The sequence below is a fragment of the Oncorhynchus keta genome, chromosome 13 (assembly GCF_023373465.1).
Source record: "Oncorhynchus keta strain PuntledgeMale-10-30-2019 chromosome 13, Oket_V2, whole genome shotgun sequence".
Classification (NCBI taxonomy): Eukaryota; Metazoa; Chordata; class Actinopteri; order Salmoniformes; family Salmonidae; genus Oncorhynchus; species Oncorhynchus keta.
The window spans coordinates 19985187-20011956 of NC_068433.1; the positions used below are offsets into that span (position 1 = coordinate 19985187).

The window sequence follows — 26770 nt, forward strand, 5'->3', positions numbered from 1 at the left end:
GGGAGTTTTCCTAGCCACCATGCATTGCATTTTCCTACACCTACATTGCATGCTGTTTGGAGTTTTAGGTTGGGTTTCTGTACAACACTTTGTGACACCAGCTGATGTAAGAAGTGCTTTATAAAACAATTTGATTTATTGATTGATCATGGCCACCTTATTATATTTTTAATTTATTTTTTATTTTATTTAAATAGGCAAGTCAGTTAAGAACAAATTCTTATTTTCAATGATGGCCTAGGAACAGAGGGTTATCTGCCTGTTCAGGGGTAGAATGACAGATTTGTATCTTGTCAGCTCGGGGGTTTGAACTTGCAATCTTCCGGTTACTAGTCCAACGCTCTAACCACTAGGCTACCCTGCCGCCCCAAGTGATAATGGTCACTTATTAATCATTACCTCATATCAGTCTCATTCTGAACAACGCAGACTTCTTGAATCTGCACAACCCAAGTCTTACGGATCATTCCATACTACACAATTGTCTCCCCTGTAACTATTCCCAAGGTTGTTGATATTGACGTGACTCTCATTAATCTGATGTAATTTATCAAATAATTACCTACTATGTTTAATTGTTACTAGATTAAATTAATAATGTAACAATTAACTCATTAGGATTTTGGGGCACCACGGGAGAAGTTGTTTAACGAGTTACCATCTCCAGAATTAAACTCAAGAATATATATAGTAATAACGGTCACTTATTAATCATTACCTCGTATCAGTCTCATTCTGAACTTCGCAGACCTCTTGAATCTGCACAACCCGAGTCTTACTGATCATTCCGTACTACACAAATGTATTTGATTATTTATTTACTAGCAAACTAAATGATAACATAAGATAGACACACACACGGTATAGGTTATTGATTAGAAACTAAATACGATGAAAACAGGTCCCTAGCGGACTAACACAATGACACATGACACTTGTTACAAAAGATGGAGAGTTAAAGAGAGAGAGAGAAAGCGAGAGAGAAAGAGAGACAACACTTGTACACATTTGGGAACTACGCTCACAGTAATCCCAATACCTTGCCCCGAACTGCCGCCCTTTTGGGAAAGAAGTAATGCATCTATTTTTGTGTTGATGGTCTTCATCGTGTATCTCTGTTGGACCTAGGCCTTCGTGAAAGGGTTCGATTGGGCCTGCTCCTTCGGATGGGCCTTCTCCTTCATTCTCAGGTGTAAGGCTCTGATTGTCCACAAGAAATCAAAATGTCCTTCTTAGTTGTCTGTGTTTACTTTCACTCGTTCTGGAAGAGCGGTCTTCTGAGGACAGTTAATCAGCTGTGTCAATGATCCCCAGAGCGGTGATGAGAGCAGTGTAGGTGACCATGATTTGAAGAGAATAACCAGATGGTCCTACTTAAATTTACTTTCTTATATACAGTACTTAGAACAGCTACTCAACCGTAGCATTGATTGTTAGAGGCTCTTTGTCTTCTTCAACCTTGTGTTAATTTTCAGGGTCGTGACCAATCGAGACCCAGCTGCAGTGGTCTAGTCTGGTATGTTAATTCTTAACTCAATCTTTTATACCCTCGGCTATAAAGGAGCGTTTCCGTCATACTGACACGCTGTCTGAGCTCCCTCGGGCGTGGCTAGTTACGAGGCAAGGTATCATCACTACTATGATCTTATTAGATAACTAAAATCACAATCCTATCATCACAAAAATATTGTCTTCATCCTTGATATTTTCCCCATTCCGATTATGAAATATATTGTCACAGTGTTCATTGATGGATGTTGAAGTTTTGGGGCAGCAAAACCTTCCGTAAAAAAGGGATAGTTACTTCTCAATATTGAGGAGGAAGGGGTGAGAATCCCCTCCTGCCTAATTTACGACCAAGTGTTAATGTGTCAAAACTGGCCTACCCCCCATTTCCCTCTTTTGTGGGTAAGAGGGTTTGGTAGTTGTCAGCTATTTACCAAGCTGATGTGAGGCCTTTGATCCTCACCCATGAGAGTCATGACAATGTAAATAAGAATGTGTTTTCAGTCAACTTACCTGGTAAAATAAGGGTTAAAAAACAATGAATAAATAACTGCTGCCAAGGTAACAGAGTTACTTTGCAGAAAATGAATGAGATCAAAAAGTTGGAAATCCATATCTCAGGCCACTTGAATTCTATCCCCACCCTGAAGGAACACAGCCCCCATGGATACGCCATATCAAGTAAATTTGCTGTAAATCTAATCGTATCTATCAAGTTTGTTGCTAGAAATCAAGTTACCATTGTAGGTACATCATACACTCATTGGGATTTTGCCACAACCATAGCTCAGTAGAAAATGTCAATCAGCACCTGGATGTGACTGGGCCATGTACCCTTTGCCCCCACCTTCTTCCTCTCCCATCTGACCCCTCCCCCTATAAGGTTCCTCCGCTCGCTGGCACGCTCCCTGCCCCTGTACATGACCATAGCCTGGATCTACTCGGTGGCAATGATCGTGAAGGGCATCGTTATGGAGAAGGAGGCGCGTCTGAAGGAGACAGTGAGGATGATGGGGCTGAGGAACTCCACCTACTGGCTGAGCTGGGCCGTGTCCAGCATGCTGCCGCTGGCTGTTAGTGCTCTCCTCCTCACCCTCATCCTCAAGGTGATTCACCACTAATTCCAGACATTCACCAGTTCTTGGAGGGCTGTGGGCAAAAACTGTGGGCTTAGGCTGTCAATGACTTGACGAGAGGAAAGTGATACTTGTATTGTAATAAGCATGTAATTAGCCTATAATAAACTATAATTAGAAGTAATACCAAACAGCAGACCTGGGCCTAGTGTTGTAACATTTTAGATACATTTGGATGAGTCTATCAGCTTGCATACCACTGCTTGTAATAAAAAAGTGGTGTAGCATTACTCCTAATGACAGTATTCAGTGGGTTTGGGTTTGTTCAATCAAAATGGTAGTGAGGAGGAGAGTTTAATCAAAGACTTGAGTTGCCCTGGAGCACAAACCTCCAAGACTGGGAAATTATTTCCTTGTAATGCTGATAAGCAGAGTTACGCCACTATAGGGGTTATATTACAAATAACCATAGACTAACAAATAAAGGCTCACTCCTACAGAAAAACAACAAAATGGCAGCTCCACCAATTGGATTGCTGTTAAGATCGGGCAGGGGAGTAAGCACTTGCATAGACAGATTTATGGATGCAAGGACTGACCATCCTTTTGTTGTGTCTTTGGCTATGCCGGATAATGCTAATCATGCAAATGTAATTAACTAGAGAGTCGGGGCACCACGAAATAATATTTATAGAGCTGTTATCTTCCGAATAAACTCTTAAAGACCTTGTAATATTTTACATCAATAGCAGTCAATATTAATCATCAGCTTAATTCAGTCTCATCTGAAAGTTGTAAATTCTTGGTTATCTTCACGAAACCTGGCTAACAAGTTGAATCAGCGATACAAAATTGGGTTTAATTATTTATTTACTAAATACCTAACTAATCACACAGAATTACATGTACAAATAATTAATTATACCTTGATTACAAATTACGTCATAAAGGAAAACATCCCTAGCGGGCGGAACAGATATGACAGCTGGTTACACAAAAGAAAAGGGCTGGGTTTGAGTGAAAGAGCGGGAAGACTGAGGGACAAAGGTAGAAGCTGTGCTATCGTAAATACAGCATCTTATGCATTCTAAATTACCGCCCATTTGGAAAAGGAAAATGCAATAAATATTTACTCTGAGCTGCGCTTCGGTAGGTTGGTTTAGATGGAAGGCTGTGTTGCCAAACCGAGTCCTTTGTCCTTTGAAGAATGTCTCTGGTTGTCAATTGGATACGTTGTAGTAACGTCGTAGTGTGATAGACGGGATACTCTGTCTGTTCCTTCCTAACCCTCGTTTGCAGCTGCGGTTGACAACTCAATGGCTAGGTATCCCTTCTGTAGTGAATAAGAGTTCAAAGTTCATACTATTTGCAACCAAAGCTCACGCTGATGTTGGCTTCGTTCTGTAGTTATCATCTGAACCATTCTGACATCAGACCGACGTCCTTACATCCTCGGAACAGGAGGTTATATTGTCGTCAAGGCTTTATATAGGAAGGGAGAGGAGGGCGTGTTTGAAAAGTTTTATAACCCATGTCCCTTCACAGGGGCGGGCCACTGATTGAGCAGAGCCCTAACCTTATGAAAACCCAAATCTCTCATTTGGAAGCTAAAATTAGATTTCATCTCCTCACCAATAATTTTATATTCAAACATTTAAATTGAACAACAATTCCACGTGAATCTGATAACTCTGATGTGTAGACTTTCCACTGTAGAGATTATTTCATCTTATCATTGATGAGAATGTCTCAGATGACAACCGAACTGACATCATATTCATTAAGTACCACCGTATATGTTCAATTGGTCGGATTACCCGAATATAGTTAATTTCCCTCCCACCTTCTAATGTTCCCAGAATATCTATGTTAACCAAGGGGTTTGCAAATGTAACATCAGTAGGGTAGAGAGAGGAAAAAGGGGGGAAGAGGTATTTATGACTGTCATAAACCTACCCCCAGGCCAACGTCATGACACTTTACATCAACATGATGATAAATCATATTTTGAAGCTGTCTTAGAAGTACAATAAGTGATACATTTTTAGGAGTAGTCTTGATAAGACGCTATCAACACCTGGTGAGTAACTCGTCAAATCATTAACAATGAGTCATTTTAATCAAAAGCTTTATTTCTGTGCTGCTTTGTGCTGTCTTCACAAATAATAAGTTAATCACCACAATCAGTCGCAATCAATCTGCTTTTGTCTGTGAAGCTTGTTCATTGTAAGATAGCCTTCTCTTGCCCGAGCTGCTAGACGCAAGAAATGGTTATGCCTCGAACATCCATTGGCAATCAATACTCCCAAAGTGCTAACTTGGGTAGTTTAGCGGCTACCACTGGAATACTTAAAGAAATACATCCTTCCTTCCTTTCTTCCTTCCTTGAAGTAATCAAATATGTAAAATGTTTGTATTAGTGAAAGTAAATCCATGATAATGTAGGAATATTTTATAGGATATATTATTGTTTTCTAAATCATGGTTGTGTAGTTCTAAAAATATGGTGAATCAGTTGTTTGGAATTGTAATGGTAATTGATTAACTACCTAACAACTACTTTGCTTTATGCTGATTGGTCAGAAGTTTGTTAATTGTTGGAACAGGAAGTAGTTTAGTTTACGCATGGCTGTAAATATGGTAAGTTTGTCATTAAACCTGCAAAATAGTCATCTGTATATATCCATTGTTATCCGTAGTCATCTATCCACTATGTAAAGAACCCTCAAACTACAATAGCCTTGCTTTCACCTATCACCCATAACTTGCAGATCTGTGATTAACTAATGAAAATGAGGAAGGAAGATGTATTTCGAACAAGGTCACAGTGTTGTATCTTCCCCCTTCTTTCCCCTTTTATTATCACTTTCATCCCGACCCTTTCCCGGTGCAGTATGGGAAGGTGCTGCAGTACAGCGACCCCTCTGTGATCTTCGTTTTCATGCTGGTCTTCTGCGTGGCCACCATCATGGAGTGTTTCTTTATCAGCGTGTTCTTCTCCAAGGCCAACCTGGCGGCGGCGTGCGGGGGCCTCATCTACTTCGTCCTCTACCTTCCGCACCTCCTCTGCTATGCCTGGAGGGACGTCTTGGGGTTCCAGGTCAAAATCGCTGTGGTGAGTGGACCTATGGAACTACTCTTGTGTACTGTTACTTCCACCACAAGTCCATAATGGACAGCAGAGACCCAGTGGGTGTTTATTAGGGTTTGGATTTGGAACTGTATTAAAGACTAAGTAAGTGATTTTGTAATGGTGTTGAAGAGAGAGGAAGGTTATACTTTGACCAAGAGAGTTGTGGGGTTCTACCTGCAAACATACAGTAAACACCAGGCACATGGTAGATATGGTGTGCAGGCTTTTGTTCTCGCCACGCTTAAATAGCACACCCGTGATGCAATAAACCAACTGATGATTTGATTAATTATGTTGTGAAAAAACAAAAGCTTGCACACCCTGTGGGTCTCTAGAACAAATGTTACTAAAACACACACACACAAGCATGCACAGACACAGTACAGATGCTGGGATAATTTCCAACCACTGTGCGATCCCCATGATCTGAACTATAGATCCTTGCCCTGACACGCAAGTATCTTTTGGATTGTATTCCTACTGCTATACAGCAATCTTTACATCATATCACAGATTCTCAATTGGATTGAGGTCTGGGCTTTGACTACGCCATTCCAAGACATTTAAATGTTTCTCCTTAAAACCTCTTAGAACTCCCCATCCCGGATCCGGGATCGTGACTACGGCTCAAGCTCATTACCATAACGCACAATGCAAAAAAATATTCTTAGAAATATTTAACCTCCACACATTAACAAGTCCAATAGCTCAAATGAAAGATAAACACCTTGTTCATCTACCCAGCAAGTCAGATTTCTAAAATGTTTTACGGCGAAAACATAGCACATATTTATATTAGATCACCACCGAAACAAAAGACAAGCGGCGGCCATTTTGTCCCAGAAAAAAATAAATGTAAAAGTAGGATTAAAAAATAAATAATTCACTAACCTTTTGAAAATCTTCATCAGATGACAGTAATATTACATGTTACACAGTACATTTTTTTTTCAATAATATGCCATTTATATCCATAAATCTCTGTTTACAATGACGACATTTAAAAAAATGCTACTCAAATGTCCGGAGAAATGATGATAGCTCCGACAGATAACGTCAGATAACAAGCAATAAACATGACTAAATATACATGTTCTACATATATTTACAAAGATACACTTCTTCTTAATGCAACCGCTGTATTACATTTATTTTTAACGTTACAGACATCGTTCACTGGGCTATACTATGAGTCGGCGCTCAGATATTAGCAGTATGTCTCCTCTACTCTTGGAGTCCACAGAAACCCAAAATAACCACATAAATATTCCCTTACCATTGATGTTCTTCCATCAGAAGACGTAGAAGGAGTCATACTTACCCAATACATCGTTTGGTTTCACGTTGTGTGTCTCTGTATTAGCATATATTAGCTTCGGCTGAAATGCATCCAAAATGACTTCTGGTCCAGCAGTCTTGCGCATCAAAACTTCCAATTTACATATTATATGTCGACTAAACTGGTCAAACTATGTGAAAAATCGAGCTTTATGATGTTTTTAGCATGTAGAACAAAGATCAGCGCGAACAGACAAATCGGCTTCAAATGCTGGATCATGGAAAAGAACGTACTCCAAATCGGCCGCGCGCAATAGAGTGCCTGTTTTTCAGAGGGACACGAGCAATTTCGCCCGCCAAACGTCGAGGGCTCGTGGGATTCTCACAATGAACGCGCCATTTGAAAGCAGGCATCGCGCTGAAGAGATAGAGACTGTTCCTGGATCGGTAGCTGCCTGGGAAGGGTGGGGGCGATGACGTCAAAGTTGACCCAACTTTTCTCGTCACAAGAGAGAGTTTGGGAGAAAGGCTGCCCTGAGAGTTCTGCTTTACATACAGGCATAATTTAAACTTTAGAGTGTTTTCTATTCAATAATAATTTTTATATGCATATATTAGCAATTTTGGGAAAAAATATTTTCAGTTTACTATGGGCACGCACTTTCTCCAACGGGGGCAGTATAGAGCCCTAGGCTTAACCACTCAAGTGTTGCTTTAGCAGTATGCTTATGCTCATTGTCCTGCTGGAAGGCGAACCTCCGTCACTGTCTCAAAACTCTGGAAGACTGAAACAGGTTTCCCTCAAGATTTTCCCTGTATTTAGCGCCATCCATCATTCAGACTAAAATTTAACTTTTTGGCCATCAAGGAAAACACTATGTCTGTCACAAACCCATCCACACTTAAATTCTGACCAGTTTCCCAGTCTCTGCTGATGAAAAACATCCCCACAGCATGATGCTTTCACCACTATGCTTCACTGTGGGGAAGGTGTTCTCGGGGTGATGTGAGGTGTTGGGTTTGCGCCAGACATAGTGTTTTCCTTGATGGCCAAAAAGCTACATTTTAGTCTCATCTGACCAGAGTACCTTCTTCCATATGTTTGGGGAGTCTCCCACATGCCTTTTGGCAAACACCAACCATGTCTGCTTATTTTTTCCTTTAAGCAATGGCTTTTTATCTGGCCACTCTTCCGTAAAGCCCAGCTCTGTGGAGTGTACGACTTAAAGTGGTCCTATGGACAGATACTCCAATCTCCGCTGTGGAGCTTTTCAGCTCCTTCAGTGTTATCTTTGGTCTCTTTGTTGCCTCTCTGATTAATGCCCTCCTTGCCTGGTTCGTAAGTTTTGGTCGGCGGGCCCTCTCTTGGCAGGTTTGTTGTGGGGCCATATTCTTTCCATTTTTTTTATAATCGATTTAATGGTGCTCTGTCGGATTTTCAAAGTTTCTGATATTTTTTTATAACCCGACCCTGATCTGTACTTCTCCACAACTTTGTCCCTGATCTGTTTGGAGCTCTCCTTGGTCTTCATGGTACCGCTTGCTTGGTGGTGCCCCTTGCTTAGATTGCACACAGGCACTTAGAATGTACACAGGTGGACTTTATATAACTACTTATTGTCTTCTGAAGGTAATTGGTTCCACCAAATCTTATTTAGGGGCTTCATAGCAAAGGGGGTGAATACAAATGCACGCACCACTTTTCAGTTTTTTATTTCACTGAATACTTTTACAAGACACTGTAATACCCATAAAATCTAGCTGGCAAACAGGGAAATGGTTCCAATCGTTTATTAAATTTACCCATAGGGGATTTGAGAAAGACTTAAAATGAGTGCTGCGTTTTGTGTATGCTTACCCTGGCATGACGTTTTGATAACCGTGTAAATCTCTCTAGGACAAGGTGACTTTTAGCAATATATTCACCTGTATTTACCCCCCCAAAATGAAATGCTAATTATGCCATGATGATATTGACGAGATTGCTGAATTTAGGCAAAGGTAATAATCTCTGGATTAACTATCTAATATTAGCTAAATGTAGTCATTAATAAATTGGCAACATTTCTTTAAATAGACAATTCTGTGAACTGTCTTGTGCAAGTTTTTTAAATTGACACAATACCTGTTAGCAAAGGTTTCAGCTAGAGATGACGTGCAGGAGCTTACAGGGATTTGTAGTCTTGCATGATGTCTACTTTGATTCCAATAAACCTTTTTGAATCTGAGAGTAAATGGAGCCAAATATATTGATAAAAGTAACTTTTTACGACAGATTTACACGGTCATCAAAACGTCACAAGTGTTTATAAAATCCCCTATTGGAAAATGAATGGTGGAAAAACGATTGGAACTTTTTCCCTGTTTGACCGCTAGGTTTTATGGGTATATTCCTATGTGCCTTGTAACCATTCTTCTCTCAACCTTTTAACTCTGCCAATGTATCACCAGAACTATATTGTTAACTTCAATAACCCCCTGTTGTTATTGTATTTGCCATTTGATCCAATTATTCTTTGATCTCTCCCAACTTTCCCCATTAAGTTTGCGTGTTTTGGGGTGTAGCCCATTGCCCTTAGCCCTTACTGTATACAAAATCAATTTGCGTAACTTTTTTCTGTGATCTGAAAGTTGGAGATTTCCTCTGAGAATAATAATAATAACATTGAGTCATGTTGTTTCATTTCCTATATGGTGCAGTTATTGAGCTTTTAAGGTTTAGTTCACACGGTGATATTACTTTTCATTTTCTGACTGCTCTCTGCCAGAAGTAGGGGAGACCGGGGTTGGTTGTTACATGTTTTACTCTTGTGTGTTATTTCTCAGCACCAGTATATCTCACAAGACTCCTTTCAACGTTAATAGAAAGACCAAGGTCTTGGGTTGAAAAAGGGACCCTTTTTATCGTCATATCTTCTTCCACTCTGTGCTCCTGTGACAACCAGCCCCATCACTGGGTTGGTTGTGTCACACAGTATCAAATCAAATCAAATCAAATGTATTTACATAGCCCTTCGTACATCAGCTGATATCTCAAAGTGCTGGTTGTCACAATGTTTGCTGGCAGCTTATTCCTTTTGTAACAGGAAATTAAGCAATATAGCACACAGTCTTAGAAATAGCATTTCTTTGATCTAACAATGTCTAAACTTTAGCATTTTATGCGTGTGTATGCATGTGTTTGCACATTCATATGTACACGTGTGGGTGTGGGACAGAAACATGTGTGTGAGAGAGGGAGGCAACAAACCCACATAGCACAGATACCACTGCCCATTGGATATATACAGTACATGATGCGGTTTAGACTTTGGACCGACGTCTCCACACTACATATTCCCAACACACTACATATTCCCAACGGAGTTTGTGTTTACTGGGAAGGGAGGTCTCTATAGCAACAACAGCACAAAAGAGCTTGGGATTTATTGTATTCTGGCTCTGATCAATGTGGTTATAATGGAGTTGATAGTGACAACCAACCCCACATTCCATGTGATAACCAGCCCCAACCAACCCCCAATGCTAATTGCCTCCCAATTTTACTTACAACATGGCTTGACTTAGCAAATCAGAAATAGGTTTGGGATGCAGCTCCCCATTTCCTCTATTCAACAAACCACATTTTTCATGTACACTCCCATAATTCAAAAATTTAAATAAAGAAAACACATTCCCCTCACCTCAATGTTTTGCATTGCTGACATGAATCGACTAGGTGGATGGGTAATTTTCAAAGTATTCACACATTTTAATCTTAAAATTATGACACAGCAGACCCTCTAGATTGGGAGTGATAAGCAGAGCTGGGACCAAGTCACTATTATTTGAGTCACAAGCAAGTCTCAAGTCACAAAAGTCTAAGTCCCAAGTAGAATGGGTTGAGTCCAGTGGTGTAAGCAGGAATACGTTTATGGCATGGCCAGCAAAAATGTATTACTACACATAATAAACTAGAGGCCTATAATTAATTGACTATGACACTGGAACATAATGTGCTGATATAATAGTAATAATCACAATAGGCTTGGCAACCTCTCACTGATAGTAGGCTAGCCTAGGCGACCAGGAGATAGTAGGCTAGGATAAATCAAATCAAATCAAATTTATTTATATAGCCCTTCGTACATCAGCTGATATCTCAAAGTGCTGTACAGAAACCCAGCCTAAAACCCCAAACAGCAAGCAATGCAGGTGTAGAAGCACGGTGGCTAGGAAAAACTCCCTAGAAAGGCCAAAACCTAGGAAGAAACCTAGAGAGGAACCAGGCTATGTGGGGTGGCCAGTCCTCTTCTGGCTGTGCCGGGTGGAGATTATAACAGAACATGGCCAAGATGTTCAAATGTTCATAAATGACCAGCATGGTCGAATAATAACAAGGCAGAACAGTTGAAACTGGAGCAGCAGCACAGTCAGGTGGACCGGGGACAGCAAGGAGTCATCGTGTCAGGTAGTCCTGGGGCGCGGTCCTAGGGCTCAGGTCCTCCGAGAGAGAGAAAGAAAGAGAGAATTAGAGAGAGCATATGTGGGGTGGCCAGTCCTCTTCTGACTGTGCCGGGTGGAGATTATAACAGAACATGGCCAAGATGTTCCAATGTTCATAAATGACCAGCATGGTCGAATAATAGTAAGGCAGAACAGTTGAAACTGGAGCAGCAGCATGGCCAGGTGGACTGGGGACAGCAAGGAGTCATCATGTCAGGTAGTCCTGGGGCATGGTCCTAGGGCTCAGGTCAGTTGAAACTGGAGCAGCAGCATGGCCAGGTGGACTGGGGACAGCAAGGAGTCATCATGTCAGGTAGTCCTGGGGCATGGTTCTAGGGCTCAGGTCCTCCGAGAGAGAGAAAGAAAGAAGGAGAGAATTAGAGAACGCACACTTAGATTCACACAGGACACCGAATAGGACAGGAGAAGTACTCCAGATATAACAAACTGACCCTAGCCCCCCGACACAAACTACTGCAGCATACATACTGGAGGCTGAGACAGGAGGGGACAGGAGACACTGTGGCCCCATCCGAGGACACCCCCGGACAGGGCCAAACAGGAAGGATATAACCCCACCCACTTTGCCAAAGCACAACCCCCACACCACTAGAGGGATAACTTCAACCACCAACTTTCCATCCTGAGACAAGGCTGAGTATAGCCCACAAAGATCTCCGCCACGGCACAACCCAAGGGGGGAGCGCCAACCCAGACAGGATGACCACAACAGTGAATCAACCCACTCAGGTGACGCACCCCCTGCAGGGACGGCATGAGAGAGCCCCAGTAAGCCAGTGACTCAGCCCCTGTAATAGGGTTAGAGGCAGAGAATCCCAGTGGAAAGAGGGGAACCGGCCAGGCAGAGACAGCAAGGGCGGTTCGTTGCTCCAGAGCCTTTCCGTTCACCTTTCCGATAGGATCGACTCAGTGACCAGGAGATAGTAGGCTTTGCTAGGCTAGGCAGCCACAAATGTAACCATTTAATACTAGAAGAGCCGAGAGCGTCATATTGACTCAAAACGAATGTACTTTTTTGAATGACTTTGCCATTTTTAAAGTTATAAAGTTAGTCTAAAAACAAGATTAAAATTGACAATAGTCTGAAGGGAGAGAATATTATCAATTGTTACATTGTATATGAAGAACAGCAGAGGCTGGAATATATACAGAGGCAGGGATACGAAACTCAGTGACAAAAAGTGACTTTTGCAAATTCTCCTCCAGAGCCACCAGAGGGTGATCTGTTTTGAGATCTATATAGTATCAGAAATAGCAGATTATGTAGTTTCCAAATCACGTACAGTGCCTTGCAAGAGTGTTCACCCCATCTGTGTTTTTCCTATTTTATTGAATTACAACCTGTAATTTAAATAGATTTTTATTTGGATTTCATGTAATGGACATACACAAAATAGTCTAAATTGGTGAAGTGAAATGAAAAAAACTACTTGTTTTTACGGAAAAGTGATGCGAGCATATGTATTCACCTCCTTTGCTATGAAGCCCCTAAATAAGATCTGGTGCAACCAATTACCTTCAGAAGTCACGTAATTAATTAAAGTCCACCTGTGTGCAATCTAAGTGTCACAAGATCTGTCACATAATCTCAGTATATATACACACCTGTTCTGAAAGGCCCTAGAGTCTGCAACACCATAAAGCAAGGGGCACCACCAAGCAAGCGGCACCATGAAAAGTAAGGAGCTCTCCAAACAGGTCAGGGACAAAGTTGTGGAGAAGTACAGATCAGGTTTGGGTTATAAAAAGTATCAGAAACGTTTAACATCCCACGGAGCACCATTAAATCCAGTATTAAAACATTTAAATAATATGGAGAGCGAGCGCCGCCCACCAAAACTCACGGATCAGGAAAGGAGGGCATTAATCAGAGGGCTTTACGGAAGAGTGGCCAGAAAAAAAGCCATTGCTTAAAGAAAAAAATAAGCAAACACGTTTGGTGTTCACCTAAAGGCATGTGGGAGACTATCCATACATATGGAAGAAGGTAATCTGGTCAGATGAGACAAAAATGTAGCATTTTGGCCATCAAGGAAAACACTATGTCTGGCACAAACCCAACACTTCTCATCACCCAGAGCACACCATCCCCAAAGTGAACCATGGTGGTGGCAGCATCATAATGTGGGGATGTTTTTCATCAGCAGGGACTGGAAAACTGGTCAGAATTTAAGGAATGATGGATGGCGCTAAATACAGGGAAATTCTTGAGGGAAACCTATTTCAGTCTTCCAGAGATTTGAGACTGGGACGGAGGTTCACCTTCCAGCAGGACAATGACCCTAAGCACACCGCTAAAGCAACACTCGAGTGGTTTAAGGGGAAACATTTAAATGTCTTGGAATGGCCTAGTCAAAGCCCAGACCTCAATCCAATTGAGAATCTGTGGTATGACTTAAAGATTGCTGTACACCAGCAGGAACCCATCCAACTTGAAGGAGCTGGAGCAGTTTTGCCTTGAAGAATGGGCAAACATCCCAGTGGGTAGATGTGCCACGCTTATAGAGGCATATCCCAGGAGACTTGGAGCTGTAATTGCTGCAAAAGGAGGCTCTAGAAAGTATTGACTTTGGGTGGTGAATAGTTATGCACTCTCAAGTTTCTGTTTTTTTGTCTTATTTCGTGTTTGTTTCACAATTAAACATATTTTGTATTTAGTAGGCATCTTGTGTAAATCAAATGATACAACCCTCCCAAAAAAATCTATTTTAATTCCAGGTTGTAAGGCAACAAAATAGGAAAAATGCCAAGGGGGTGAATACTTTTGCAAGGCACTTGCCAAACAACTCTTGAAAAAGATCCCTTGAGCTGTATTTATTTTGGGGCGGGCAGAATTACTGCTATTACATGTGCTTCCCGCATGAACTCGCAACATTCAAAGCACAGTTATATATTTAAACAAAATGTATCCCATTCTGTTCTTTTGAAATACCTTTTCTTAATATATTTATTAAGGAATAAACATATTCCTTAAAGGGGAATTTCACACGTGTTTTCATCGTGTCTGAAGAATTTCTAGGTCAGTGAAATGTTTCACACGTACTGTAATTGCCCAGGAGCGAGGCAGGTCTGGGCTTTGGCTGCTGAATGATACACCCTATGACGGCTTCCGGTATATTGAAGGAGGGGGCGAGATCTGAAAATAAATGTAGTGCTGCTTTGTTGCATTTTCCAAAGGCTCGATGTGATACTCATCGCACTATACATTTTTGTGCGTTTAGATATAGTTGTCCTTGTTTGATAGAGCCATTGGATGTCTTCAGCGATGTTCCTATCAGCGGATTCATTGCTAAATATACAAGATGACACATTTTTCCAGTCTCTGAAAGACTACAACTCTGTGGTGGTACGAACTCTGGCCATGTTCCACCCTCAAGGCAGACGTTTTTGAAAGGGAGGCGGATACTAAAAACATAATCCTTTGGGAAAAACTGAAAGCACTGCCCAGACCAGAATGGCGTGATTCACAGATGGAGCATTTTTTTAGCTACATGGTGACATTCAACCATATATTATTCAACTGGAATATAGCGAAGAGGATTCTAAACAAAGAGTTGGATTTAGCTAGAAACTCAGCTACAGCACCACGATGGCATATAACAAATATGGTGGCTAGCTAAGTTCGTTATTTTTCCTGCAAGCCACCTAGCTAGCTACCTAACTTTAGTTGATCTACTGAGACCATTTTATGTATTGCTGGCGATTATACTACAGTGTTACAGTAGGGGGAAATCTAATTATTTTTCTGTTTGCTAACTTAGGTAGCAAGCTATAGTCCACAAGCTCCTTTGTCTTGCTCACATTGAGCGAGAGGTTGTTGTCCTGGCACCACACTGCCAGGTCTCTGACCTCCTCCCTATAGACTGTCTCATCGTTGTCGGTGATCAGGCCTACCACTGTTGTCAGCCAACTTAATGATGGTGTTGGAGTCATGCTTGGCCACGCAGTTGTGGGTGAACAGGGAGTACAGGAGGGGACTAAGCACGCACCCACGAGGGGCCCCAGTGTTGAGGATCAGTGTGGCAGATGTGTTCTTGCCTACCCTTACCACCTGGGGGTGGCCCATCAGGAAGTCCAGAGGGAGATGCCCAGTCCCAGGGTCCTTAGCTTTGTGATGAGCTTTGTGGGCACTATGGTGTTGAATGCTGAGCTGTTGTCAATAAACAGCATTTTCACATAGATGTTCCTTTTGTACAGGAGGGAAAGGGCCGTGTGGAGTGTGATTGAGATTGCGTCATCTGTGGATCTGCTGGGGCGGTATGCGAATTGGAGTGGGTCTAGGGTATCCGGGAGGATGCTATTGATGTGAGCCATGACCAGCCTTTCAAAGCACTTCATGGCTACCGACTTGAATGCTATGGGGCAGTAATCATTTAGGGAGGTTACCTTCGCTTTCCTGGGAACAAGGACTATGGTGATCTGTTTGAAACATGTGCTTATTACAGACTCGGTCAGGGAGAGGTTAAAAATGTAATTGAAGACACTTGCCAGTTGGTCCACGCATGCTTTGCGTACACATCCTGGTAATCTGTCTGGCCCCGCGGCTTTGTGAATGTTGACTTGTTTAAAGGTCTTGCTCACATCGGCTATGGCGAGCATGATCAGACAGTCGTCTGGAACAGCTGGTGCTCTCATGCATGTTTCAGTGTTGCTTTCCTCAAAGCGCTTATAGAAGTCATTTAGCTCGTCTGGTAGGCTTGTGTCACTGGGCAGCTCACGGCTGAGCTTCCCTTTGTAGCCCGTAATAATTTGCAAGCCCTGCCACATGCTCCTGCTCCTTGAAAGTGGCAGCTCTTCTTTTTAGCTCAGTGTGGATGTTGCCTGTAATCCATGACTTCTGGTTAGGGTATGTACATACGGTCACTGTGGGGACTACACCATCAATGCACTTATTGATGAAGCCGGTGACTGATATCAAGTCCAATCTCAAGTCTGGAGTTAGACTCAAGTCCAAGACATGTGACTCTGTGTCCACACCACTGGTAATAAGCACTGTTACAACAAACCCCAGTCACCCCTACAAGCACTCACTCACACTGTGTAACTCAAGTCTTTATAATGCACATACTTGAGAAAGAGGATAACTGAGACCGAATAAACCCATGGGGAAGTTTTGTAATGAAAAGATAAATAGCATATACATGCTCAACTTTTATTGTAGCCTTTCTGAGTGACCTTTCTGCTCTGTGTAGGATCATTTGTCATGGAGCTGTCTGTTCTGCAGAGACAAAGACACAGCCATTCGTAATCTTCATTGCCACGGAGACACATCTTTCGAACCGTGATTCCTTGTTTCTGAAAATTGAAATATTTAGCCGCGGCCTCAAAAAATAGCCTACTCTGGCACCTGACAATGTTCTGTGTTTATCTTTTCAACGCCGGTATACTCTATTTCCTTTAAACCCATTCAAACAAGTAATGCCAACTCAACGACACTGATCTTCTCTCTGAAAAGTGTTTTCAGGTTTTTTTTTGTGAAATGCCTTTCTTGCAAGCTCCAACCCAACAATGCAGTAATCAATATAAATGTACAGTAGCACTAAAAATAACATAAGGGAGAACAAAAACAAGAAAAAACAAGTAAGAAGCTTTATACAGGGTCAGTTCCAGTGCAGTATTTACAATGTGCAGTCATACTGGAGTGATGGAGGTAGGCATGTATAGAGGTAATGTGACTAAGCATCAGGATATACGATAAACAGAGTAGCAGCAGCGTAAATTATGATTGTATGTGTGTGTGTGTATGTCTAGAGTGACTATAAATGTGTGTGCATGTTATGTGTGTGTTGGAGTGTCAGTGTGCGTGAGTGTGTAGAGTCCTGTGAGTGTACGTAGAGAACGTGGTACAGTATAATACAAAGGTCACCTCAGATAGTTCATGTAGCCATTCTGTTGGCTATTTAGCTGTCTTATGGCTTGGGGATAGAAGCTGTTCAGGAGCCTGTTGGTGTCAGACTTGATGCACCAATACTGATAGCCGTGAGGAAGCATAAAGAACAGTCTACGGCTTGGGCGGCTGTAGTCTAATAATTTTCCGGCCCTTCCTTTCACACCACCTGATAAAGAGGTCCTGGATGGCAGGCACCAGTGATGTACTGGGCTGTCCGCATCACCCTCTATAGCGCCACGCGATCGAGGGTGGTGCTGTTGTCATACCAAGCAGTGATGCTGCCAGTCAAGATGCTCTCAATGTTGCAGCTGTATTTGAGGGCCCATGCCAAACCTTTTCAACTTCCTGTGTTTTGCCAATAATCCTTGTGGCATCTCCCTTATTTCTTCCTAGGTGTGTGTCATATCTTGTGTATGTAGAGGGGAGGAAAAAACCCTTTTAATGTATTCCGTGCTTTCTTGTCAAAGTACCTTTGTGCAGTTTTGCCCTTGGCATTGAGATTTCATTCCTCCACTCCCCCTGTTGAGACGGATGGGCTACTCCTCTCATTTGCATGAACAATGTTCCTCTGACCGTGTTGACTTCCAGTCCATCCCTGTAGTTTATTTATTAGAGGGATGTATTTTCATCACCCAACATAGAATAAAGCACACTGTTTCCAGGCACACACACACTCACAGAGAAAAACACACACAACTCCCACTATTGTCTTTGATATCATATTCATACAATGCATTTTAATAATGGCAAATGATTTGCATTCATATTAATGACTGTTGTGATTTGAGGATTTAGCCTATGCAGAGATATTAGCTGTGTGTGTGATATCACAAGGACAGTAATAATGTGTTGTGGCCTCTGTATTTTCGTGTTGATGTGTTTCATAGCGGATGGTCTGTTTGTTTCTGGGGCTTTTGCCCTTCTCAAAGTCAGATTAGCTGCACCGTCAATCTGTCAGCCTGTCACTGAAAGGTCAGGGAGGGGTCACTTGCTTCCCTGCATCACCTTTTCTACCATGATTGGCTGCCAATTGTTTGGCAGTCGAACGTGTCCGAGCTCGGACTCAGGGGGACAGTTGAATGGGTGCCAGTGGCTTTGCATGTAGAGACTGCGGACAGCGTTCAGGTCAGACCTTGGGTGTCACAGTAGGGTCATAACTTCCCCTATTGTCACTCATTCAGAATGTCATTCAATTACAGACGTTGGCGGGTGTTCGATGCGACAGAAGAGGGCCAACATTTACAATGTTTTTTTTGGTGCTGTTGTACATCATATGTTGGTCTACAAGGCTTTATTAAGTGTTTGTGGCATCTGCCTGGGCTTAAACACTTGGAGTAAATGAAGCATGCCCAAACAGCTGGCAGGCAATATGGTAGAAGAGAGTGATCGGCTGTACCAGAGGATGTGTCATGGGGAAAGCACCATTTGTCATTTCCCTAGCAACATCCTACTGTATCAAAGATGTTTTTGAAGCACTTTAAAATAGGATGGAATGTTTCCAAGTAGAATACAGATACTGTTGCAAAAGGTTTTTCCTACAATTAGCCCTATTGAACATGACCATGGTTTCCCATAGCTAGGGTAGGCACTGATCCTAGTCAAAGGCTCAATTGACAAATCACACGATACACTGAGGGTACAAAACATAAAGAACACCTTCCTAATATTGAGTTTCACCCCCCTTTGCCCTCAGAACAGCCTCAATTCGTTGGGCATGGATTCTGTCTCCTCCCCTTCATCTACACTGATTTGAAGTGGATTTAACAAATGACCTCAATAAGGGATGTTAGCTTTCACTTGGATTCACCTGGTCAGTCTAAAAGAGCACGTGCTCCTAATGTTGTGTATAATTCAATGACCGTGTTGCATATCTGGTACAAGTCCTTTTTTTTGCCTTGAGGTTCCTGACATGCTCTGCCTCACGAATGTTGAAGGTGATAATGATGATCTGACATGAAGCCCGACATCCACTCTTGGATAATAACCAATCAGATCTAAACTGCATCCATTTCCAGAGTTTGCTGTCGTGTGTGGCCTTCGGGTATGGCTGTGAGAACTTCGCCAAGTATGAGGAGCAGGGCATCGGTATCCAGTGGAGTAACATTGCCCAAAATCCTGAGGGAGATCGGTACAGTTTCATCGTGTCCATCATCATGATGCTCATCGACGCCCTCATCTACTGGCTGCTCACGTGGTACATCGAGAACGTCTTCCCAGGTAACTCATTCATGAGAAAGCCATCAATAATGCACACTCCGGAGTGAAGTTTCCCCTAGGTTCAGATCTAGGATCGGCTTCCCCTTCCCCAATCGTAACCGTCTGTGGGGAAAAACTGACCCTGTATCCGCGTCTCCCAAGATTCCCGTCACCCTATAACGTAATGCTCACAGTACGGTGTCCATATTAGGACTCTCCAACTCCAAGTGACTGTGACACAACTTCCATTAAGGTGTGAATGTCCTAATATGGACACCATGCTCTGCGAGTGCTGTTCATAATGACATCAGTTAGTGGATAAAGTGCAGTCGATAAGTAACGTATGTCCCACTGACATGAACATAATGTACATAAATGGAACACATTCCACCCGTGTGATGCTATAGTACTCTGACGTTGGGGGTTAAACTGTTTTATAGACCAAATGTACGTTATATTGTAATTACACAATCCACAGAGTACACAGAATTGATACACTCTTGTATGTGTTGTTGTTGGTCAATAACCAGAAAACAAATCGAATATCCCAGCAGACTGGCATAATATATTCATCTCATCTTCTCTAATTAAAATAAGAGGGGGATTTGTGCCAGTCTAGCTGGATGGAAACATGCACTGCAAAGTGGCATCCCTCAAGCTGTTAATAAAATGTGAATGATGTTCCTCCACTCTTGATAACAGGCCAATATGGAATAGCCAAGCCGTGGTCCTTCCCTTTCATGGCCTCCTATTGGTGCGGGATGTCTGCGGTGCCCAACGCTGACCCTAGTCAGTTCAAGGATCCCATGGAATACAATGGTATAGTAGCCAGTGGTATTCACACAAACACCTGTGCACAAACACACCCACACTCAGGCATTACGCAACAGTTATTTATTTGTCTGGTTTAACACAGGTCATTCCCATCACAGACAGAATGCAACCTCAATAAGCCTAGTTCATGATAACTTTAGACTCCGGATTGTTGGCACCTTGATTTTGTGTTAGATAATAATAGACAGATAATGCTGGGGGAAAAACAAGGTTGAGCTCGGAAAGTCAAAGCCTCGTTAGTAAATGACTGCTAATTAACATTTGGTCGAGGGAGGTGCAATGTAGTTTTATTGGCCGTGTCTAGGCCGTTTCGTATTCTGATCATGGAGTGGAATTCCGGAGTCATCATGCGTTTACACTGAAATTTGAACGTGCCCACCATGTCCACATCGTGTCCGGATTCCCTTTTCCTCATGCTATATTCAAATACCAGTATGCGTTCTGGAATAGGCTAAATGTGTCTCAACACCTGGATTTGGTCTTATGCAGCAACAACATTTTTTAAATTGGATAAAAGTAGAGACTCAACTAACATTAGCTAATGAGCCAGCCAGCTAACGTTAGCTAGTTAAACAACAATGAACATAGTGCCAAATGTTGTGTTTTTTGTCTTCGTCTGATGAGGAATAGGAATCATCGGACCAACACGCAGCGTCGTAAGTGTTCATAGTAAATTTAATTAAATAAACTGAACACTGAATGACAAAAACAACAAAGAGAGTGAAAAACACAAAAGAGAAAGCAACTACCCACAAACACAGGTGGGAACAGGCTAACTAAGTATGGTTCTCAATCAGTGACAACGGTTGACAGCTGCCTCTGATTGGGAACCATACCAGGCCAAACACACAGAAATACAACACACAGAACAAACATAGAATGCCCACCCCAACTCACGGCTTACCCAAACCAAAATAGAGACATAAAAAAGGAACTAAGGTCAGGACGTGTCAGTACCCCCCCCCAAAGGTGCCGCAAAACCTGAACCTATAGGGGAGGGTCTGGGTGGGCATTTCACCACGGTGGCGGCTCCGGTGCGGGACATAGACCCCACTCCACCTTAGTCTTGGCCCACTTAGGTGGCGCCTCTGGAATGGCGACCCTCGCCGCTGACCCCGAACTGGGGACCCTTACAGCGGGCCCCGAATAGGAGGTAGACTCTGGCGGCGCCGGACAGGCGGGAGGCTCTGGCGCCTCCGGACAGACGGGCTGCTCTGGCAGATCCGGACTGGAGGGAGACTTGGTTCTGGGAGCATGTGCAGGACTCACCAGGCTGGGGAGATCTACAGGCGGCCTCGTCCTTGGCCGAGGCACTGGATGCACTGGGCCGTGGAGGCGCACTGGAGGTCTCAAGCAACGAGCCTGCACAACCCGTCCTGGCTGGATACCCCCTGTAGCCCGGCAAGTGTGGAGAGTTGGAACAGGTCGCACTGGGCTGTGCTGGCAAACAGGGGACACTGTGTGTAGGGTTGGTGCCGTATGACGCGGGCCGAGAAGACGCACTGGAGACCAGATGCGCTGAGCCGGCTTCATCCATCCTGGCTCGATGCCCACTCTAGCCCGGCCGAGTCAAGGAGCTGCGATGTAACGTACCGGGCTGTGAACGTGCACTGGAGACACCGTAAGCTCCACCGCATAACACGGTGCCTGACCAGTACGACGCTCCACCCGGTAAGCACGGGGAGTTGGCTCAGGTCTTCTACCTGACTCCGCCAATCTCCCCGTGTGCCCCTTCCAAAATAAATTATGGGGCTGCCTCTTGTGCACTTTTCCTCGGGCCAACTCCTCGTAGTGTTGCCGCTCCGCTTTGGCTGCCTCCAGCTCCTCTTTAGGACGACGATACTCTCCCGGCTGTGCCCATTGTCTCTTGCCGTCCAAGATTTCCTCCCATGTCCAGGAGTCCATTCTTCCAAGCTGCTTGGTCCCTTGGTGGTGGGTAGTTCTGTAACGGCTCTCCTCTTCGTCTGATGATGAGGAATAGGAATCATCAGACCAACACACAGCGTGGTAAGTGTTCATAGTAAATTTAATGAAATAAACTGAACACTGAATGACAAAAAAACAACAAAGCGAGTGAACGACACGAAACAGTCCTGTAAGGTGAAATAGCAGACACCTTTTTTTATCTCATGAAGGGAATATAATTATTCAGCTGTGGGTAGATTTTGTGTAGAACATTAGATTTTGGCTGTGAGTAGATTTTGTGTGGAATATACTTTGAGGTAGCTTTTCTGAGGGCATGAATCAAACATGGTTAAAGTGTCTGCTAAATGGCATACCGTCGCTGTCTGATGAAAACTTTGTTACTCCATTTTGCAACAAAAATAAATAATTTACTGATACCAGTAACTCCCCTCAATGTGCTCTGAACATTTCATGACTCTATGACCAAGAAAATGTATTCAAAATAGTTTTAAAAGTTTAATAATTGTGTGTTCGTTAATGGGAAAATTGCATATTTTCAATTTCTTGAAAAGTTTATATTTTGGAGATTAGGTTTTCAGAGACAATATACACTATATATACAAAAATATATGGACACCCCTTCAAATGTGTGGATTTGACTATTTCAGCCACACTCGTTGCTGACACGTGTCATGCAATCTCCATAGAGAAACTTTGGCAGTAGAATGTCCCTACTGAAGAGCTCAGTGACTTTCAACATGGCACCTTCATAGGATGCCACCTTTACAACAAGTGAGTTCAACACATTTCTGCCCTGCTAGAGCTGCCCCAGTCAGTGTAAGTGCTGTTATTGTGAAGTGGAAACGAGATCTAGGAGCAACAATGGCTCAGCCGCAAAGCGGTAGGCCATACAAGCTCACTACGGGACCGCTGAGTGCTGAAGTGCGTAGCAGTTTAAATAGTTTGTCCTCGGTTGCGACACTTACTACCAAGTTCCAAACTGCCTCTGGAAGCAACGTCAGCACATGAAATCGGTTTCCATGGCCGAGCAGCCACACACAAGCCTAAGATCACCAAGTGTCGGCCGGAGTGGTGTAAAGCTCACCGCCATTGGAGTCGCCACAATTGGAAACACGTTCTCAGGAGTGATTTAATCACGCTTTACCAGCTGTCAGTCCGACGGACAAATCTGGGTTTGGCGTATGCTAGGAGAAAGCTACCTACCCGAATGCATAGTGCCAACTATAAAGTTTGGTGGAGGAGGAATAATGGTCTGGAGCTGTTTGTCATGGTTCGGGCTAGGCCCCTTAGTTCCAGTGAAGGGTAGTCTTAACACTGCAGCATACAATGATGTTCTAGACCATTCTATGCTTCCAAATTTGTGGCAACAGTTTGGGTAAGGCCCTTGCCTGTTTCTGCATGACAATGCCCCCGTGCACAAAGCGAGGTTCACACACAAATAGTTTGTCGAGATTGGTGTGGAAGAACTTGACTGGTCTGCAGAGAGCCCTGACCTCAACCCTATCAAACACCTTTGGAATTAATTGGAATGCCAACTGCGAGCCAGGCCTAAACGCCCAACATCAGTGCCGAACCTCACTAATGCTCTTGAGGCTGAATGGAAGAAGGTCCCCGCAGCAATGTTCCAACATCTAGTGGAAAAGCTTCCCAAAAGAGTGAAGGCTGGTATAGCAGCAAAGGGGGAACAACTCCATATTAATTACCATGATTTGGAAATTATGTTTACGTCCCATGTTTCATGAGCTGAAATAAATTTGTTCCATATGTTCCATATGCACAAAAAAGCTTATCTCTCTCAAATTTCATGCACACATTTGTTTACATCCCTGTTAGTGAACATTTATCCTTTGCCAAGATAATCCATACACCTGACAGGTGTGGCATATCAAGTAGCTGATTGAACATTATGATCATTACAAAGGTGCACATTGTGCTTGGGACAATTAAAGGCCACTCTAAAATGTGCAGTTTTGTCACACAACACAAAGCTACAGTTGTCTCAAATTTTAAGGGAGCATGCAATTGTCATGCTGACTGCAGGAATGTCCAACAGAGCTGTTGCCAAAGTATTGAATGTTCATTTCTCTACCGTAAGCCGTCTCCACCGTTGTTTTAGAGAATTTGGCAGTACGTCCAACCGGCCTCACAACCGCAGACCACGTGTAACCATGGCAGCCTAGGACCTCCACATATGGATTCTTCAATTGCAGGATTGTCTGAGACCAGCCACTTGGACAGCAGTTGAAACTGAGGAGAATTTCTGTCTGTAATAAAGCCCTTTTTATGGGGAAAAAACTCATTCTGATTGGCTGGGCCTGGCTTCCCAATGGGTGGTACGGTCCTGCCCAGTCATGTGAAATCCATATAGGTCCTAATGAATTTATTTCAATTGACTTAAACAAGCTGTAGCTCAGTAAAATCGTTTAAATCGTTGCATTTTGCGTTTATATTTTTGTTCAGTATATTTATATACTGTGTGTGTGTATATATATATATATAATTTCATGTATGCAATGTATTATTTACCATCTATACATGCATTTAAAGACACGTGACATTTGTCTAAAGCAGGATCATCTCTTTTTTTGTGTGTTTTATTATAAAGATTATTTGGAAAAGCCACCACCCAATATGAAGGCAGGAGTCTCAATCAGGAACCTTGTGAAGATCTATAAAACGGGAAAAAAGCTTGCTGTGGATGGACTTAGTGTGGACTTCTACGAGAATCACATCACCTCTTTCCTTGGTCACAATGGCGCAGGAAAAACAACCACTATGTAAGTAAAATAATAATACAAATTGATTGAATTGATGTCGTACTTTCCCAGGTGCTCAAAGATTTAACACTTGACATTATATGAAGGCAACTCACCTCATCCACTGCCAATGTGTAACCTGGTTGATGCCATGGCCCAGGAGCCATTTTGCCCCAGAAAGGTCAGCACACATCAGCTATAACAGTGGAGAGGTGAGAAGAGGTCATACAAACTATCAGCTCTCCATGGTTACCACATTACATAGTGCTTTTCAGGGCCATAACACTGCTTACACAAAGTGTGTCGGTTCGTGCTGCAATCTGCCTGTCTACAACAGAGCCAATAGCATTATTAAACTCTTAGCTCTGCTGCATTAATCCTTTCATCAAAGAACTTTGGCATCGTTCTCAGCTCATGGTGTTAGCAGTATGGCCACAGCTTAGGTTGAGGCAAGCCGTCTGAAAGTACAATAAAGTAAGTTAGCAGCAGTGCCGGGGTGTAAGGGGGAGTCATTTAATTGCTGGTCGAAAAACGATTGCAAGAGGTTAGGTAAGGTTAAGATGGCACAAAATGAAGACAGTCAACAAGGCCAGAGAGTGAGTGAGGGAGAGGAAAAGAGAGAAAACAGGTGGGGAGATGAAGAGGATGAAGAGAGAGTGGGTGGGGACAGTGAAAACGAGGGAGAGAAAAAGAGAGAGAAAGATATAGATAGACAATGTGTGGGTAGAGGGAGAGAGAGAGAGAGAGAGAGCAAGAGAGAGAGAACTGAAGAAGACAACAGGTCTCAGCTGAGCAAGCGGAATGAAAGCCAGAACTGAAGCGAGGGAGCAAAGCATGACAAGTAAAGGGAAGGACGAGCAAGTGCTTAGTCACCATCAAATACCAGTTGAATGTTGTGTCCACAAAACTCTTTGTGTCTCTAAGTGTGGCAATACGACATCAAAGTCCACATAAAACTTTATTGCACATAAATGAAATGAAAGATTTCTCAATGCATTGTTGATTTGACCAACTTTTCAACCAAATGGCGCCGGAGGAGATGGCCGCCGTTTTACGTTCTCCTAACCAATTGTTCTATATGTGTTTTTTTTGCGATATTTGTAAATGATTTTGTACATGATTTTTCTGCAACCGTATCTTCCGACAGAAAAAAGCTTCTAGATATCAGGACAGCGATCACTCACCTCGGATTAGACAAAGATTTTTTTCAACTACAACAACAAGCAGAACTCACAAAATATTCTCCAAACACCCGAACAGGGCAGACATCCCAATTATTCGCAAAAGGAAGAGATGCAGAGGAAGATGAGCCGTATACTTTGTCCAGACCCGCAGAAGGCAACTAGGAAAGCTGCCGTTACCATCAATATTACTCGCCAACATGCAATCATTGGACAATAAACTAGAAGAGGTACGATCATGAATATCCTACCAACGGGACATCAAAAACTGTAATATCCTAAGTTTCACGGAATTGTGGCTGAAGGACGACATGGATATTCAGCTTACGGGATACACGCTGCACCGGCAGGATAGAACAGCACACTCCGGTAAGACGAGGGGGGTATGTGCATATTTGTAAACAACAGCTGGTGCACGAAATCTAAGGAAGTCTCTAGATTTTGCCCACCTGAAGTAGAGTATATTGTGATAAATTGCAGGCCACACT

General features: G+C 42.9%; 1 protein-coding gene across 2 annotated transcripts in view; it reads left to right on the forward strand.

Annotated features, from left to right (window-relative positions):
• The window catches only part of LOC118391988 (phospholipid-transporting ATPase ABCA1-like), a 291273-nt gene that overhangs the window by 89790 nt on the left and 174713 nt on the right, over window positions 1–26770 (forward strand). For both annotated transcript variants that reach the window (XM_052459513.1, XM_052459512.1), the window contains exons 15-19: window positions 2390–2612; window positions 5476–5697; window positions 19405–19606; window positions 20288–20404; window positions 24951–25122. In XM_052459513.1, coding sequence (XP_052315473.1) covers window positions 2390–2612; window positions 5476–5697; window positions 19405–19606; window positions 20288–20404; window positions 24951–25122 — 936 coding nt within the window. The remainder of the gene's footprint in view (window positions 1–2389; window positions 2613–5475; window positions 5698–19404; window positions 19607–20287; window positions 20405–24950; window positions 25123–26770) is intronic.